At 32.7% G+C, this 17,850-nt stretch overlaps 3 protein-coding genes across 5 annotated transcripts in view; 1 reads left to right on the top strand and 2 right to left on the bottom strand.

The window, feature by feature from the left end:
- Nucleotides 1-1,426: 1,426 nt before the first annotated feature.
- On the bottom strand, nt 1,427-2,789 carry LOC108734541 (protein sidekick-1). 2 transcript variants are annotated; one of them, XM_018466151.1, is made up of 6 exons: nt 2,609-2,789; nt 2,309-2,548; nt 2,075-2,247; nt 1,886-2,015; nt 1,683-1,826; nt 1,427-1,614 (listed from the first exon to the last, which is right to left on the bottom strand). In XM_018466151.1, exons 1-6 carry the CDS (start codon nt 2,664-2,666, stop codon nt 1,463-1,465), a joined length of 897 nt encoding a protein of 298 aa, XP_018321653.1. In that variant the 5' UTR covers nt 2,667-2,789; the 3' UTR covers nt 1,427-1,462. The 2 variants fall into 2 exon arrangements, with proteins under 2 accessions (XP_018321653.1, XP_018321661.1); XM_018466159.1 differs by having other exon boundaries at nt 1,446-1,625.
- A 274-nt stretch (nt 2,790-3,063) lies between these two features.
- On the top strand, nt 3,064-3,594 carry LOC108734208. The gene is made up of 2 exons (XM_018465656.1): nt 3,064-3,271; nt 3,328-3,594. Exons 1-2 carry the CDS (start codon nt 3,175-3,177, stop codon nt 3,510-3,512), a joined length of 282 nt encoding a protein of 93 aa, XP_018321158.1. The 5' UTR covers nt 3,064-3,174; the 3' UTR covers nt 3,513-3,594.
- A 37-nt stretch (nt 3,595-3,631) lies between these two features.
- The window catches only part of LOC108733090 (myosin-IB), a 22,053-nt gene continuing 7,834 nt past the window's right edge, over nt 3,632-17,850 (bottom strand). For both annotated transcript variants that reach the window (XM_025981193.1, XM_025981194.1), the window contains exons 6-17: nt 17,591-17,773; nt 17,266-17,472; nt 16,952-17,211; nt 16,724-16,893; nt 16,517-16,671; nt 15,886-16,168; nt 15,577-15,808; nt 15,289-15,519; nt 4,236-4,860; nt 4,076-4,176; nt 3,886-3,982; nt 3,632-3,801 (exon numbers count right to left, since the gene is read on the bottom strand). In XM_025981193.1, coding sequence (XP_025836978.1) covers nt 3,787-3,801; nt 3,886-3,982; nt 4,076-4,176; nt 4,236-4,860; nt 15,289-15,519; nt 15,577-15,808; nt 15,886-16,168; nt 16,517-16,671; nt 16,724-16,893; nt 16,952-17,211; nt 17,266-17,472; nt 17,591-17,773 — 2,559 coding nt within the window. In that variant the 3' untranslated portion in view covers nt 3,632-3,786. The remainder of the gene's footprint in view (nt 3,802-3,885; nt 3,983-4,075; nt 4,177-4,235; nt 4,861-15,288; nt 15,520-15,576; nt 15,809-15,885; nt 16,169-16,516; nt 16,672-16,723; nt 16,894-16,951; nt 17,212-17,265; nt 17,473-17,590; nt 17,774-17,850) is intronic.

Raw genomic sequence — 17,850 nt, 5'->3', positions numbered from 1 at the left:
CAAACTCAGACTGTCTAAATGCAAATAAGTGTATATACGTGTTAAAGTTTGTGAGACTTTTTTCATTATATATCTAAATGAATGCAAGTTGTTGAATAATTCTAATTTTTTATTCATTTAGAAAGCGTACGTCTTCTATAATACTTAATTACTTCATGAAATATCTTGCATTTAATTACTTCGTTTTTTCTTTTTACTTTTTTGTAAATTGTCTCAGTCTACGTTCGTTTACTTCTTTTTTTGTGTTTTATAAATATAAATTACAAAACTACCTATTTAGGCACTGCATTTTTTTTTCACCAAATAATCTACTGTTTCATTTGCTTCTACTAAGCTAAAAATAAATAGAAATACTTACTAACTAATTTAGAAAAGGAAGAAAAGTTAGAGAAAATGTGTTAATTTGTTTTCTCTTTAATCAGATTTAGAATTATTTAATAAGCATGTAATATTTTGCATACTACATAATGTACAATACAAGCTCATTATTAATATAAGAATCATTTTGTAAGAAAAGGTAATAAAAGGGAAATAAGACCGAATTGTTGTTTTGTTTGGAGATTAATATTAATTATGAAGTTAAATGAAACACTAAAACACAAATTCAGCGTAAAAAAAAAACTAAAATACGTTTCGACACCTGCGGTGTCATCTTCAGTTAAATTAACGTCCAAATAATCAGTTAAAAAATTTAATTTGAACTAAACAAGATCAAAACGGTAACTGTTGTTGTTATTTTTGTACTTAATTATAAAAATTTATAAAAATATCTATTGGGTTATTCAATTTAAAGTCTTAATAATTTTCAAAATGTTGTTTAGACATCAGAACGTTAGAGCCACGTAGATGTTAATTTGAAATAGAGAGAAAGAGTCACTAAGCTAGTAAATTGTGAAATTAGAGTATTTGTGTGTTATTTATGTCCTATAAATGATTATTATTATTCGATATGGCACTTTAAATGGCACGTCTACAAAACATAAAAAGAAAACTAAAAGACTAGAACAATATTATCACTACAACACTCTATCAAATTCAGCTGCTTATCACAACCTTCAAGAAAGCAAAGTTCCATTTCCATATTTCTTTTTTCTTTTGGAATGTATTCGTTGTTTAAAAAATAATTGTCAGTATTAAAATAATAGTTCCAAATGCTAGATAAGTAAGTCAAATTTGCCTCGTCTATTCTATGCTGTAACCAATGATTACACTTAATGTGAAACCAAAAATAAATGAATTTGAGATGTAATCATTGATTACAACTTAACTTAGTTTCAAGAAAATTTGCCTTGCTTTCCTGGCAATGTCCTTTTCTAATGTAAAAAATATTTTCTGTTTTGTAAATGGAACTCCTCTTCTGACGACACAAAATACGAAAACTTTCGAAGCCACTACAACACCTGCGTTTTGGAAGCATTTTTTTATCATCAGATATCACGTTTCAGCAACAAAAAAGACAAATCTACATGTTCTGGGGCTGAACTACGCTGTTATTATTCAGATGAACAGCCGTTTCGTTATTAGAATTTTCGTCAGCGAGACCACCGCGCTCTTCAAACCCCGGATTTAAAATTATATTCGGAACCAATTCGATTATTTCTTGTGCATCAGAGCCTAATTAAACGCTAACAAATTAATAAAAAGACGTACACAGTGATGGCATTATTAATAGAGTATCTTACCATTAGGTGTTCGGCATTCTTGGTAGAGAAGAAGACTAGTACCAGTTCCTAATACTAAAAGGGTACCCATGACAATGCCTACAGCAATGGCCCATACCCTGGTATCAAATGTATGGGCATTTGTCAAAAAATGTCTCGCTAATTCTACCAAAAATGTTTATTAAAGAATACATTCTATCACAAAAAGACAATTAATTACATACCAGCACTTTGGTTATTGTGTAAGGTAGTTTTATGCACTTCAGTGATAGCACCTTGACCTAGTTGATTTGTAGCCCACATTCTAAATGTGTAAGTGGTGTTAGGTTTTAAATTATAGACTTCATAAGTTCGCTAAATCAATTAACAGCATCAATTATTAGTATCCCAAATAAAAAACACAACCAACTTACTGAATTTGAGCTTATTCTAGAAGATATCACTTTCCAGTCTTCACTACTATTAAACAACCTGTACTCAGCTGCAAAGCCAGTTATTGGATAACCACCTGTATTTAATACATCCCAGCAGAGGAGTGCAATCACTGTCTTCGGATGTACAGTGAAGTTTAATGCATTAGGGGTTGCTACCACACAAAGAAACGACGCTTTTGTATTAATGACAAATGCAGAAAACCTTTTACTTACTTCGAACCTTAACATTAACTGTGTAATTCAAGTCATTACCATCTTCTCCTGATGAAATGCAAAAATAAATGCCACTATCGTTAAGACTAACGTTATTCAGAAAAAGGGAACCATCATCAAGAATTGTCAACCTTCCCTTTCCTTTTCTCACCCAATTCACTTCACTAGGAGTATTGGAAATCCTACATGGTATCGTTGCGTTGCGTCCTACGTCTACAGCATATTGCTGAATCTTAGACCCTAATTACAAGAAAACATAAGAAATGTTTCTAACAAAGTACAGAAGTAAATTCAACTAACCTGTAATAAATACTATGAATAAAAGAAAAAAAAGTGTAACTTTCCACAGGGAGTACATAATGCCATATTACATTAAAAATAATTAATTAGAAAAGAACTGAATATGTACATCTATAATAAAAAACTTGAAAACAACGAAGGACTACAATTCAATTGTCAACCTCACTTCCACCTTCGCACCCAGTCGTTATTGATCGCCAACATTGCTGTGTAAATATCCCCAATATGCCAACCTAAAGAAAAATTATACCTGTTACTATTGTTTTAAGTAAATTATCTCTAAAATAGTACACTAAAGACTTAAAATTGAACGCGATAAAAAATGCTGCTTTATTTTATTAATAACATAATTATATATAATGATTTAATGATTTTTTAAATTGTAAAAGTTATACTGTTATGGAGATACTTTATCTCCTACTTCCCAAAGAATGTTCTTTCTTCTATTCTATAGTTCTAACCTAGCAATTTGACTTTTAAAAGTAAGGTTATTTTAAGAAATTTTATTGAAAATAATATATAATAAACAATTTTCTTAATTATTTTGGATATATAATTAATAAGCCATGGCCCAAGGAAAACTAAAAGTGAAAACAAAAGTACCACAAGGAGTAAAATCAAAAAAGCCCAACAAGAACGTTACCTCACTAGCAAAAAGAATCAGTAAGTTAGCTATTCTTAATTGTTAATCAGTTACTAATTATTTTCATCTATTTAAGATAAACCTATTCAACCAAAAAAGAGTAAAATGAAGAGCGAACAGAAAATGAAAAAGCTGTTAACCAAGAATCTAAATAAAGCCATTGAAGAAGAAGTAAGGAGCGTAGCTTACAGCAGCAATACAAAGCTGAACCTATCGAAAGCACAGAAGGCTGTTGCTCAACAAAATATTGAACCTACATAAATACTTAAAAATATATGTAAAGTTTGTAGTTGCTACATAATTGTTTGTATTGTTATCTTAATAATAAATGAATTATAGTTTATTTTTTATTTGTTTCTCTTACAAAGTATATTTACAAATAAAACAATAATAAAATTTATTCATAAAGGCTATAAATGGCACTTTATCCAAGGCACATACAAGTAACTTCAGTTAAAAAAAAGCAATTTAAAACATTCTCTATAAGTAATGCACGTGTGATACTGTCGACCTTTTATTAAAAACCAAAATATTATTACGGCGAAGCCACCTAAAACGATAAGAATTATAATTAGTCATTGTGAAAAGAATTAATCACAGTTATGATTTACTCATATTCAACATTAATACTTACTATAAGCAAATGACCACTTTTATTTTTATAAATTTTTTCTGTCTCTCCTGTTGTTACCTCAATAATTCCATTTTTACCCTTCATATGATGCTCAATCCTAAAAAGCAAAATTATATTAACTTATATACATAGTCCTTAAATTTGAATTTAAATTTGCCTCAATAAAAGCTAAAGTAATTGATTTGCTTACGTATTAGTTTCTATTATAGTAAGTACGTCTTTTTTCTTAATAATGTCAATTATCTTGGTCACAGCTTCGATTAGTTGAGGAACTTCCAATATTAAATCCCCCTAAAATAAAAAAATACAGAAAATACCCTTCTGAATAAATCTATTTGGGTTTTACATACTTTGTCTTTTTTGACGAGATCATCTGCCACCCTAATAAGGAGTAACCTATCATTTCCTGAAGTTACCACCAAAGAAATCATTTCATATGGTAAACGATGCTTTAACTTGATGTGTTTGTTGACTTCAAGGAGATAAAGAGCCTTATTGGTGGCCAAAAGGACCCTTTCTCTTGGCTTATAACCATGTCTATCAAACTTGAGTACCGATGTTGAGTACAATTCCTTTTCCCCAGAAGGCAACTGGGAAGATACATAACCGTTTTTGAGTCCTTTCATTTCTTCATTTTCGATCCTTTCGTCGATGAACCATTGAGTCACGCTGGCAGGATAACTCTTCTTCTTGTCTTTGAAAATCCCCTCTGCCAGGACTTTGAGTTCGTATTGTTGTTTGCGTTGGGGGGACAATCGAAGACGGTAAATTCTAGACATATGGGACATGTACATTTTGCGAAGCTGTTCTGAAGCAGTTTGACAAATGTAGGGGCATGGGGGCCATGATTTATCCAAAACTGATTGGGGTAGAGAACGGGACAAGCGGAGGAGCCATTGGGACTTTGCCATCTGAAGGAATTCCCTGTTCTCGTCGGTAACAGGACCATTTCTTTTTAGGTAACCCTTTATAAACCTGAAACCAAAAATTCCTCAACTAAGTATGTTGAGATTGAAAAACTACTATTTGACAACCACTGTAAACTTATTAGGGGTAGAAGACATAAATAGATAAATAAGATAGGTTTGATAAACTCTTAAACTCGTCAATTTAGCGTTTTAAAAAAGCGCATTTCAGTTTTCGATTCCAAAACAAATTATTTGACGCCCTTTATAACACTTATTAGGGGTAGAAAATGCTGCAGAACCTGATGATCCAATCTGCTTGATGATTGCTCCTCAGATAAATATGCTAGGGGTGAAAAACTGTTAAAACCGTTAATAATTTCGTGTTTTAAAAACGCGCATCTCAGTTTTCAATTCCAAACCAAATTATTTGAAGCCCCCGGTAACATTTATTAGGGGTAGAAAATGCTGCAAAATCTGATGATCCAATCTGTTTGATGATTACTCCTCAGATAAAGATGGTAGGGGTGAAAAACTGTTAAAACCGTTAACAATTTCGTGTTTTAAAAACGCGCATCTCAGTTTTCAATTCCAAAACAAATTATTTGAAGCCCCCTGTAACATTTATTAGGGGTAGAAAATGCTGCAAAATCTGATGATCCAATCTGTTTGATGATTACTCCTCAGATAAAGATGGTAGGGGTGAAAAACTGTTAAAACCGTTAACAATTTCGTGTTTTAAAAACGCGCATCTCAGTTTTCAATTCCAAAACAAATTATTTGAAGCCCCCTGTAACATTTATTAGGGGTAGAAAATGCTGCAAAATCTGATGATCCAATCTGTTTGATGATTACTCCTCAGATAAAGATGGTAGGGGTGAAAAACTGTTAAAACCGTTAACAATTTCGTGTTTTAAAAACGCGCATCTCAGTTTTCAATTCCAAAACAAATTATTTGAAGCCCCCTGTAACATTTATTAGGGGTAGAAAATGCTGCAAAATCTGATGATCCAATCTGTTTGATGATTACTCCTCAGATAAAGATGGTAGGGGTGAAAAACTGTTAAAACCGTTAACAATTTCGTGTTTTAAAAACGCGCATCTCAGTTTTCAATTCCAAAACAAATTATTTGAAGCCCCCTGTAACATTTATTAGGGGTAGAAAATGCTGCAAAATCTGATGATCCAATCTGTTTGATGATTACTCCTCAGATAAAGATGGTAGGGGTGAAAAACTGTTAAAACCGTTAACAATTTCGTGTTTTAAAAACGCGCATCTCAGTTTTCAATTCCAAAACAAATTATTTGAAGCCCCCTGTAACATTTATTAGGGGTAGAAAATGCTGCAAAATCTGATGATCCAATCTGTTTGATGATTACTCCTCAGATAAAGATGGTAGGGGTGAAAAACTGTTAAAACCGTTAACAATTTCGTGTTTTAAAAACGCGCATCTCAGTTTTCAATTCCAAAACAAATTATTTGAAGCCCCCTGTAACATTTATTAGGGGTAGAAAATGCTGCAAAATCTGATGATCCAATCTGTTTGATGATTACTCCTCAGATAAAGATGGTAGGGGTGAAAAACTGTTAAAACCGTTAACAATTTCGTGTTTTAAAAACGCGCATCTCAGTTTTCAATTCCAAAACAAATTATTTGAAGCCCCCTGTAACATTTATTAGGGGTAGAAAATGCTGCAAAATCTGATGATCCAATCTGTTTGATGATTACTCCTCAGATAAAGATGGTAGGGGTGAAAAACTGTTAAAACCGTTAACAATTTCGTGTTTTAAAAACGCGCATCTCAGTTTTCAATTCCAAAACAAATTATTTGAAGCCCCCTGTAACATTTATTAGGGGTAGAAAATGCTGCAAAATCTGATGATCCAATCTGTTTGATGATTACTCCTCAGATAAAGATGGTAGGGGTGAAAAACTGTTAAAACCGTTAACAATTTCGTGTTTTAAAAACGCGCATCTCAGTTTTCAATTCCAAAACAAATTATTTGAAGCCCCCTGTAACATTTATTAGGGGTAGAAAATGCTGCAAAATCTGATGATCCAATCTGTTTGATGATTACTCCTCAGATAAAGATGGTAGGGGTGAAAAACTGTTAAAACCGTTAACAATTTCGTGTTTTAAAAACGCGCATCTCAGTTTTCAATTCCAAAACAAATTATTTGAAGCCCCCTGTAACATTTATTAGGGGTAGAAAATGCTGCAAAATCTGATGATCCAATCTGTTTGATGATTACTCCTCAGATAAAGATGGTAGGGGTGAAAAACTGTTAAAACCGTTAACAATTTCGTGTTTTAAAAACGCGCATCTCAGTTTTCAATTCCAAAACAAATTATTTGAAGCCCCCTGTAACATTTATTAGGGGTAGAAAATGCTGCAAAATCTGATGATCCAATCTGTTTGATGATTACTCCTCAGATAAAGATGGTAGGGGTGAAAAACTGTTAAAACCGTTAACAATTTCGTGTTTTAAAAACGCGCATCTCAGTTTTCAATTCCAAAACAAATTATTTGAAGCCCCCTGTAACATTTATTAGGGGTAGAAAATGCTGCAAAATCTGATGATCCAATCTGTTTGATGATTACTCCTCAGATAAAGATGGTAGGGGTGAAAAACTGTTAAAACCGTTAACAATTTCGTGTTTTAAAAACGCGCATCTCAGTTTTCAATTCCAAAACAAATTATTTGAAGCCCCCTGTAACATTTATTAGGGGTAGAAAATGCTGCAAAATCTGATGATCCAATCTGTTTGATGATTACTCCTCAGATAAAGATGGTAGGGGTGAAAAACTGTTAAAACCGTTAACAATTTCGTGTTTTAAAAACGCGCATCTCAGTTTTCAATTCCAAAACAAATTATTTGAAGCCCCCTGTAACATTTATTAGGGGTAGAAAATGCTGCAAAATCTGATGATCCAATCTGTTTGATGATTACTCCTCAGATAAAGATGGTAGGGGTGAAAAACTGTTAAAACCGTTAACAATTTCGTGTTTTAAAAACGCGCATCTCAGTTTTCAATTCCAAAACAAATTATTTGAAGCCCCCTGTAACATTTATTAGGGGTAGAAAATGCTGCAAAATCTGATGATCCAATCTGTTTGATGATTACTCCTCAGATAAAGATGGTAGGGGTGAAAAACTGTTAAAACCGTTAACAATTTCGTGTTTTAAAAACGCGCATCTCAGTTTTCAATTCCAAAACAAATTATTTGAAGCCCCCTGTAACATTTATTAGGGGTAGAAAATGCTGCAAAATCTGATGATCCAATCTGTTTGATGATTACTCCTCAGATAAAGATGGTAGGGGTGAAAAACTGTTAAAACCGTTAACAATTTCGTGTTTTAAAAACGCGCATCTCAGTTTTCAATTCCAAAACAAATTATTTGAAGCCCCCTGTAACATTTATTAGGGGTAGAAAATGCTGCAAAATCTGATGATCCAATCTGTTTGATGATTACTCCTCAGATAAAGATGGTAGGGGTGAAAAACTGTTAAAACCGTTAACAATTTCGTGTTTTAAAAACGCGCATCTCAGTTTTCAATTCCAAAACAAATTATTTGAAGCCCCCTGTAACATTTATTAGGGGTAGAAAATGCTGCAAAATCTGATGATCCAATCTGTTTGATGATTACTCCTCAGATAAAGATGGTAGGGGTGAAAAACTGTTAAAACCGTTAACAATTTCGTGTTTTAAAAACGCGCATCTCAGTTTTCAATTCCAAAACAAATTATTTGAAGCCCCCTGTAACATTTATTAGGGGTAGAAAATGCTGCAAAATCTGATGATCCAATCTGTTTGATGATTACTCCTCAGATAAAGATGGTAGGGGTGAAAAACTGTTAAAACCGTTAACAATTTCGTGTTTTAAAAACGCGCATCTCAGTTTTCAATTCCAAAACAAATTATTTGAAGCCCCCTGTAACATTTATTAGGGGTAGAAAATGCTGCAAAATCTGATGATCCAATCTGTTTGATGATTACTCCTCAGATAAAGATGGTAGGGGTGAAAAACTGTTAAAACCGTTAACAATTTCGTGTTTTAAAAACGCGCATCTCAGTTTTCAATTCCAAAACAAATTATTTGAAGCCCCCTGTAACATTTATTAGGGGTAGAAAATGCTGCAAAATCTGATGATCCAATCTGTTTGATGATTACTCCTCAGATAAAGATGGTAGGGGTGAAAAACTGTTAAAACCGTTAACAATTTCGTGTTTTAAAAACGCGCATCTCAGTTTTCAATTCCAAAACAAATTATTTGAAGCCCCCTGTAACATTTATTAGGGGTAGAAAATGCTGCAAAATCTGATGATCCAATCTGTTTGATGATTACTCCTCAGATAAAGATGGTAGGGGTGAAAAACTGTTAAAACCGTTAACAATTTCGTGTTTTAAAAACGCGCATCTCAGTTTTCAATTCCAAAACAAATTATTTGAAGCCCCCTGTAACATTTATTAGGGGTAGAAAATGCTGCAAAATCTGATGATCCAATCTGTTTGATGATTACTCCTCAGATAAAGATGGTAGGGGTGAAAAACTGTTAAAACCGTTAACAATTTCGTGTTTTAAAAACGCGCATCTCAGTTTTCAATTCCAAAACAAATTATTTGAAGCCCCCTGTAACATTTATTAGGGGTAGAAAATGCTGCAAAATCTGATGATCCAATCTGTTTGATGATTACTCCTCAGATAAAGATGGTAGGGGTGAAAAACTGTTAAAACCGTTAACAATTTCGTGTTTTAAAAACGCGCATCTCAGTTTTCAATTCCAAAACAAATTATTTGAAGCCCCCTGTAACATTTATTAGGGGTAGAAAATGCTGCAAAATCTGATGATCCAATCTGTTTGATGATTACTCCTCAGATAAAGATGGTAGGGGTGAAAAACTGTTAAAACCGTTAACAATTTCGTGTTTTAAAAACGCGCATCTCAGTTTTCAATTCCAAAACAAATTATTTGAAGCCCCCTGTAACATTTATTAGGGGTAGAAAATGCTGCAAAATCTGATGATCCAATCTGTTTGATGATTACTCCTCAGATAAAGATGGTAGGGGTGAAAAACTGTTAAAACCGTTAACAATTTCGTGTTTTAAAAACGCGCATCTCAGTTTTCAATTCCAAAACAAATTATTTGAAGCCCCCTGTAACATTTATTAGGGGTAGAAAATGCTGCAAAATCTGATGATCCAATCTGTTTGATGATTACTCCTCAGATAAAGATGGTAGGGGTGAAAAACTGTTAAAACCGTTAACAATTTCGTGTTTTAAAAACGCGCATCTCAGTTTTCAATTCCAAAACAAATTATTTGAAGCCCCCTGTAACATTTATTAGGGGTAGAAAATGCTGCAAAATCTGATGATCCAATCTGTTTGATGATTACTCCTCAGATAAAGATGGTAGGGGTGAAAAACTGTTAAAACCGTTAACAATTTCGTGTTTTAAAAACGCGCATCTCAGTTTTCAATTCCAAAACAAATTATTTGAAGCCCCCTGTAACATTTATTAGGGGTAGAAAATGCTGCAAAATCTGATGATCCAATCTGTTTGATGATTACTCCTCAGATAAAGATGGTAGGGGTGAAAAACTGTTAAAACCGTTAACANAAATATGAAGATTGGAAGTACTTTGGCGGTTGTTATAGAACAAACAGAATAGCTCAAAACCCCAACGCCAAAACACGACACTGTAGTTGTCCGAAGCACTTTTCTTCCTTCTTCAGGGACTGAAGTAAACTAGTTTACCTGAAGAAGGTAACTTTGTTACCGAAAAGTGCTTCGGACAACTACAGTGTCGTGTTTTGGCGTTGGAGTTTTGAGCTATTCTGTTTGTTCTATTTAATAAATACTAAATTCCCTTCTTTCTTTTATAAGACTGCAATTGAAAGACCAAAAACCTTTAGATACAATTAAATGTTATAGGTACTTTTTATTCTTCAAGGAATTTACAAACAATATGTCCTTGCACAGATATTTCATTTAAGTTTTTCCGCAAATGCTTAAATATTTTATCATTCTAGCGAATACGTTATGCATAACTGATAAGACGTAAATCTCTAACATTATCAATGTATAATAATGTAAAAATGATAACGGTTTCAATAGGAACAGGTGCATTTAATATAAAATGCAAATTTGCGGAAACTTGATAGATGTAAAATCCTACACTCAAAAAAGCAAGTGCTTAATAACTAATAAATCAATTACTTTATCAACCCTTTTCTACGTTAAAATACGTAGAAAGTCACCAAAATTTTAATGCTAAAAGTCAACTTCCTATAAAAATACTTTGAAGAAAAACTAAAAGTAACACAAGTAGTTTGTGTTTTGTATTCTAAGCCTTTTTACTGTAAAAATAAGTACAAAAGGATATGAAATGTTAACTGTACATTAACCCTTTTAAAATGTGGGTAAAACACTACGTAAATTTAAATAGAGAAAGCTAATTTGTAATAGCAATAATAACAAAAAAGCTACATCAAAAAAAAAACAAATTAAATGTAAAGATAAGAATCTCAATTATACATAGAAGTCTAATGTACAATTAATATAGACAACAATTTTATTTTTCGATTTTGAATGTTATCAAAAAATCAATAGAAATTATTACCCTATAGATATTTGCCAAATATTACTCCAGTACGTCTACTTCTACCTTTTATAAGTGGAAAAATCAAGCAAGATATTCGAAAACTATGAACCAAACTATAGAATGTCCTAAAATTGCTGTATTTCGTAATTATTATCGATTTCATTGAAGATAAGATACCAATGTAAAATAAAACAATTACATATCATGTTGTACACGATAAACCAAGCAAATAAATTGTACTATTTGTAAAGAATCTTCAGGATTATAATTTATTATAAACATATAACCGATTACGTCCTTTATTTCTTTGTCGATTTATACACAATACGCACTTTCCTTCTGAGACATTTCAGAAAAATGAATTATAACAACTTTAAAAATAAACAAATTTTTAATTTAAAATAGTAAATAGGTCTATATAGTTTCTATTAAACATATTAATTTAATTCAAATATTTCAAACATGAGATATGAACTAGAAAATGTATTTCTAACGTAAATTGTATTTAATAAAAAATTGTTTGTCGACATACCTGGACAAAACGTTTTATGAGACTAACAATTACACCCACTATTGACAGTTGGCACTCTGCAACTGATAACACTAAAGTTATCTTTATCGTTGTCTTTTTTATCATAATAGTAAAATGAAATAATCAAAAGATAAGTGCTACTAATTTCGATTTGCCAATTTTTTTATAGGTACCTATCTACCTATAGTTCTATTTGTAATCCTTTTAAAGAAAATAAATATTTTCTCTTACATACAAATTAAATGCATTACCTAATTAATTGTATTATCCTGTCAAAATCGAATAGAAATCGTGCGAATGTCTGTTATAAAATAAATCCTGGTTGTTTTGTCACATTGTTGGCACCAAAGAAAAGTGCAAATTCAAGTAAAAGTTAATTTGTATGCTTCTAATAAAGTGTTTTACAAGAGTGATGTTTCCCACTGAATTCTAAAATCCTTCTTACATAAATTGCTTTCCAATAATAAGTTATGTAGGCAAAGATGGACATTATTACTGCTAAACTTTGTATGTTTTCATTGAACTCAAACAAAGTCCTGATGAAGCCAAAATTTGGCAAAATAATTGTTAAGTAACGAAAAATTTTATTCTGTGTAATAGTTATGGTATTACAAGGGGTTCCTATAGACTTCGGAAAATGAAGAGATTTTGGTTTACAATCAGGACATGAAAAAGTGAAGGACGATAAATGAGAGACTCCAAATTAATACTTTACTTACACATTTATCTCTGTGCATAAATTATTAATAACATTGTTAATTACTTGCTGTTTCTACTACAATAAATTATATGCTAAATATTACTTTTACCTATACGTGTGTCTTTCTTAATTAAAAAATGATTGATATTATATAGTCAAGCTTGACACAACATTAGTTCAATTGCACAATAATTCGTTGCATAATACTCTTTAAAAGTTTAATCGAGACGACTAGCTGTTCTTTTCTTATTACACGACCTAATTCAAGCAAGCAAAAGTAAATGTAAGTACATCTTCACTTGTAGATAGATATATAGTTGCAATAAGTTTTGTTCAATAACATAAACATAAATTTGATTTTCATATGAATGAATCACTTTCGCAACCTTCTTGCGAAAGGTCATCTTTCCTCTTCTAGGTCGCAGTTTGCCACTGAAAGAAATCAAAAACTGGTCGTATTTATAAATCTTATTTTATTTTTAGAACCACCGCTTAATTAGCTTTTGTTTTTCTCATAAATATGCATTAAATACTGGAATTAATTTAAATAACTGCATTGAAACTGATACAACGTTTAAATTCAGTCTCAAGTGTGATACATGCAATGCAATTTTGTTTACGAAATCAAGGCAATTTTCTTTCAAAAAAATGTTGACGACAAACCGTTCCTTTCAGTCTAATAGACGTGTATGCATACTATATGTAGCTGTCGACTGGTTATTAAGTTTTTAGGTCTATAATATGCATTATTTATACTTAGTTGCAATCTTAAAAATGATGCAAACAGTAGATATGTACTATACAATTATTGGAAGATTGCATTTACGTCATCGTTATAATCGTACGAACTAATACAATCAAATAACAGTACAATTTTCATTTTTTCATTGTTTTGGTTCAGTGATCCCAAATTGCAGACTAACATTGCCTCGTTTTGTTTGCATAATATTGCTATAATATTGCCTCAGTCAACTAAGTGCATTTGTTGGAAATTTTTGAAATAAAAATTAAAACAGTTTCCTCATAGGAAAGACCGCATATAATGAATGTACTTATTGTGGGAAGATACATGTAAAAGTCATAGAAACCATTCAATTCGAAATCCTCAATTTCGAAATGCCTTCTGTAAATTATGCTTCTTAAAGTTACTTAATAGCAATTAAGGTAGGATTAAAACTTGCAAAAGTAGATAGAACAATAGCCCCAATAATTTCGCTTTTGTTTCACAAAAACTACTTCAAAGTTAATTGCGAAGGTCAAGGAGATTGTCGAAGAAAACAAATTTTTAGAGTCAATTTTACAAAATAATTCAGTGAATATTGACGAAATCACTTTTAATTTTGTTAAACTAAAAAAAAGTTATTTGAAGTTTCAAAATTCTTCAGAAAATTTTGATTTATAATTAATCCTAATCGTCATAAGGACTATACCACTAAGACTTCTTCCCATGTTTAACTAATCTGGGCATCTAGGGCTCTTACGTCTCTTAGGTACGTATTCTCGAACAGTAGCCTAGTCTAGGTCTACATCTGCCCCTATTAACACCTGTTTCTGCTTCTAATATATCTCTAACTAGCCCTTCATGTCTCAGAAAATACTCTCCCCTAAAAACACCTCGAACATGATCACCTACGATCAAAAGCCGATAATAATGGTCTATAATTTAAGTTGTAAGTAGTTACATTCTTTCAACGTTCGTTTGTACAAATATATGCACACGTAAGTAAGTAGATGTAATTATATGCACAAGTACACAAACAATAATGTATTTGAAACACATTTACATGAGGAAAAGCATTGTTCGTTCGGGTTAACAATAGAATTTCTTACAGGTATGTGGAACTCGTAAAAAGTGCTTAACTTTCTTTTGATTACGTTAAAAAAAAAGAAAGGAAAAGGAGTATCTAAAAATGAAAAAAATGAATGATTCGATTTGGAATTTGCACAACCAATAACGATAACTNTTTTAAAAACGCGCATCTCAGTTTTCAATTCCAAACCAAATTATTTGAAGCCCCCGGTAACATTTATTAGGGGTAGAAAATGCTGCAAAATCTGATGATCCAATCTGTTTGATGATTACTCCTCAGATAAAGATGGTAGGGGTGAAAAACTGTTAAAACCGTTAACAATTTCGTGTTTTAAAAACGCGCATCTCAGTTTTCAATTCCAAAACAAATTATTTGACGCCCCCGGTAACATTTATTAGGGGTAGAAAATGTTGCAGAATCTGATAGTCTAATCTGTTTGATGATTGCTCTTCATATAAATATGCTAAGGATGAAAAACTGTTAAAACCGTTAACAATTTCGTGTATTAAAAAAGCGCATCTCAGTTTTCAATTCCAAAACAAATTATTTGACGCCCTCTATAACATTAATTAGGGGCAGAAAATGCTGCAGAATCTGATGGTCCAATCGGTTTGATGATTGCTCCTCAGATAATGGTGCTAGGGGTGAAAAACTGTTAAAACCGTTAATAATTCGTGTTTTAAAAACGCGCATCTCAGTTTTCAATTCCAAATCAAATTATTTGAGGCCCTCTGTAACATTTATCAGGGGTAGAAAATGCTACAGAATCTGATGGTCCAATCTGTTTGATGATTGCTCCTCAGATAAAGGTGCTAGGGGTGAAAAACTGTTAAAAAAATACCTTGTGATAACAAATGCCGCCTCCCTTCGACGTTTCGCTTCTTTTTGGGCCAAATGTCTCCTGCAATACTTCTGAATTGTAATGGCATTCTCCCTCATCTTCAAAAATCTTCTTCTCTGCATGATGCCCTTCCATTTGGATTGTATAATTGCTGCAATGTCGTGCTTCTTCAATTGGAACGCGTCTTCTGTTTCGAACAGGGTCTTCGGGAATCGAATGAATATTTTTGTTCTAGAAACAAAAGACCAATAAGCCGTAACAATCATCCCTAGGTGTACAGGGACTCACTTTCCCATCCTGTAATCTTCCTTGTCGTATCCCAGGGCGTTGACCAATACCTGGACTCCATCTTTAGCTTCACCCCTGTAGTTCGGCCACGTTTCCTTGCAGAGACACTTATAACGATGCAAGAATTTCTCGTAAATTCTTCTATAAGCAAAACCGGCTCTTCTAACTCTTAGGTTCTCCATCAGACCCAAGTATTTGGTCTGATGTTTCACCAAATCCACATCAAAAATACCTAAAACGCGAAAACCATGATGTGTAATCATTTGGTTTGAAGAAGAGGTGTTGATATATAGATAGATATTGACTTACTGGGTTGCTTAAGGTCATTTGGCTTAATACATCTGACGTATGAAGGTTCCTTGTCCATAAGAATGTCCATTAACTCGTTAACAGAAGTCTTGAACTGGGTTATAACAGTCTCCGGTCTTTTCTTGTTTTTGTATTCTCCTGGCGGGAAGATACTGTTCATTATTTTATTTGTGGAATGTGACATTGCTTCCTTTAAGTCCCTAAATAACAAATCATTGTTCTTTTCCAGAAATCCGTTGATATTGTACGTTACGTCTCCAGCGTAATGGATTAATCTAAATTCCTAAAACATGAATAAATAATCTAAAATTAATTTCATATAAAATAGTACAAAATTACTTCAAGTTAATAAGGAAAAATTGTTGCTGTTGAGAGGCCCTCGCCGGGAATCGAACCCAGGTCCTTTGGCTTTACACACCGGTACTCAGACCACTAAGCTACGAAAGGTGACAGCAGTAATCACGACTAAACGCACATATTACGTCACAAATGCTTAGTGGTACGTGAAGGCAAAGGTTCCGGGTTCGATTCCCGGCGAGGACGAGACTGCAGTAAAAATTTTTCTTTATTACTTTGAGGTAATTTGAAATTAATAAAAATAATATTAATTTTCACATTATTAGTAGCTTACATCTCTGCCCATAATTTTTTGTAGTTTTATATCAGCTTTTTCATGACTTATGTAATGTTTATGGCATCCAAACGAATCATTCATCTTCATCAAAAGAGTTTTGTCGTTTGGATTACCAGGTCTCAGGCATTCTTCGTCCATCAATGAGATGATACCTTTAAAAACAAATAAAATAAACATTTACACACAAAGTAATATGCAATATACCTTTGTGTTTTTCTTCGATAAGGTCACAAATTACTTTGTTATCAAAATACTCAACGTGTTGCCATTCGATGCCCTCTTTGAGGTACTCCTCCTGTTCGGACTTTAACGTCAACTCAATGAAAAGTTGCTGCAACTTTTCGTTACAAAAGTTGATGCAGAGTTGTTCGAAACTGAAACAATCAATTTACGGTAAAAATAATAAAATTTGGAGAGGGAGTAACAACGAACCTGTTCTTTCCAAAAATTTCGAACCCGTAAATGTCCAGGATTCCCATAACCACGTTCCTCTTTGGATTTTCCGGTTGGAGTGAATCGTTCAATCTTGTGACCAACCAGGAAAACAATCGGTCGTAGATGGCTTTGGCCAGCGCATCCCTTGCATAAATGGCTTGTTCCCTATTTAAGGGACTGGTGATTACGTCCCCCCTAGCATCGATCGTGTGATGGGTGAGGGCGTGAGTCAACTCACTTTCGGTGATTCCCAGAAGCTACAATGAAAGTATATGAGAACAGAATCAAATTTTTAGATCATTTGTTTTTACTTTTGAAATGTTTTGAATTGCGTCAAGTTTCGTCACTTTCCCTTTGCCATCTTCCTCAGAAAATCCTACATTTCCCAAGTGAAGGACACTGGCTATAATCACCATCATATCGTTTTGTTCTTCATCAGGAAATTCTAAAGTCGTTAAGGCTTGGCGAACTTCTTTGTAAGATTGTGCGTCGTCTATGTTGTCTACGTTGGAATCACCCTAAACAAAAAGAAGAAAAAAGGTTATAAATGAGAGGATAGGTATTGGAATAGGGAAAAGAAGAAGATGTTAAAACAGTTTACAAGACAAGACAGATTTACTTCTTTTAGTTACTTACCCCATGACTGAGGTAATAGTAACTTCGAAGGTTTCTTTTCAGATAGAGTTGACTAAGTTCGTCCTCAGTGGCACCAGTCAAAAGCTGATAAAAAATGTGGAAGTTTCTTTCACCCTTGTGCTGATTAACAATTCTAGCTTTTTCCAATAAATAATTAATAACATTGCCACCCACTGGAAGCCCCTAAAATTTAATTATTATTTAACATAAAAAGTTAATTTTAAAACACATGCAAATTAAAAATAATAAAAAAATAGAAG

Source organism: Agrilus planipennis, unplaced genomic scaffold, assembly GCF_000699045.2.
Source record: "Agrilus planipennis isolate EAB-ADULT unplaced genomic scaffold, Apla_2.0 scaffold1, whole genome shotgun sequence".
Taxonomy (NCBI): domain Eukaryota; kingdom Metazoa; phylum Arthropoda; class Insecta; order Coleoptera; family Buprestidae; genus Agrilus; species Agrilus planipennis.
Note: the sequence above shows the minus strand (reverse complement) of the source record. Positions and strands in the feature narration are given on the sequence as shown.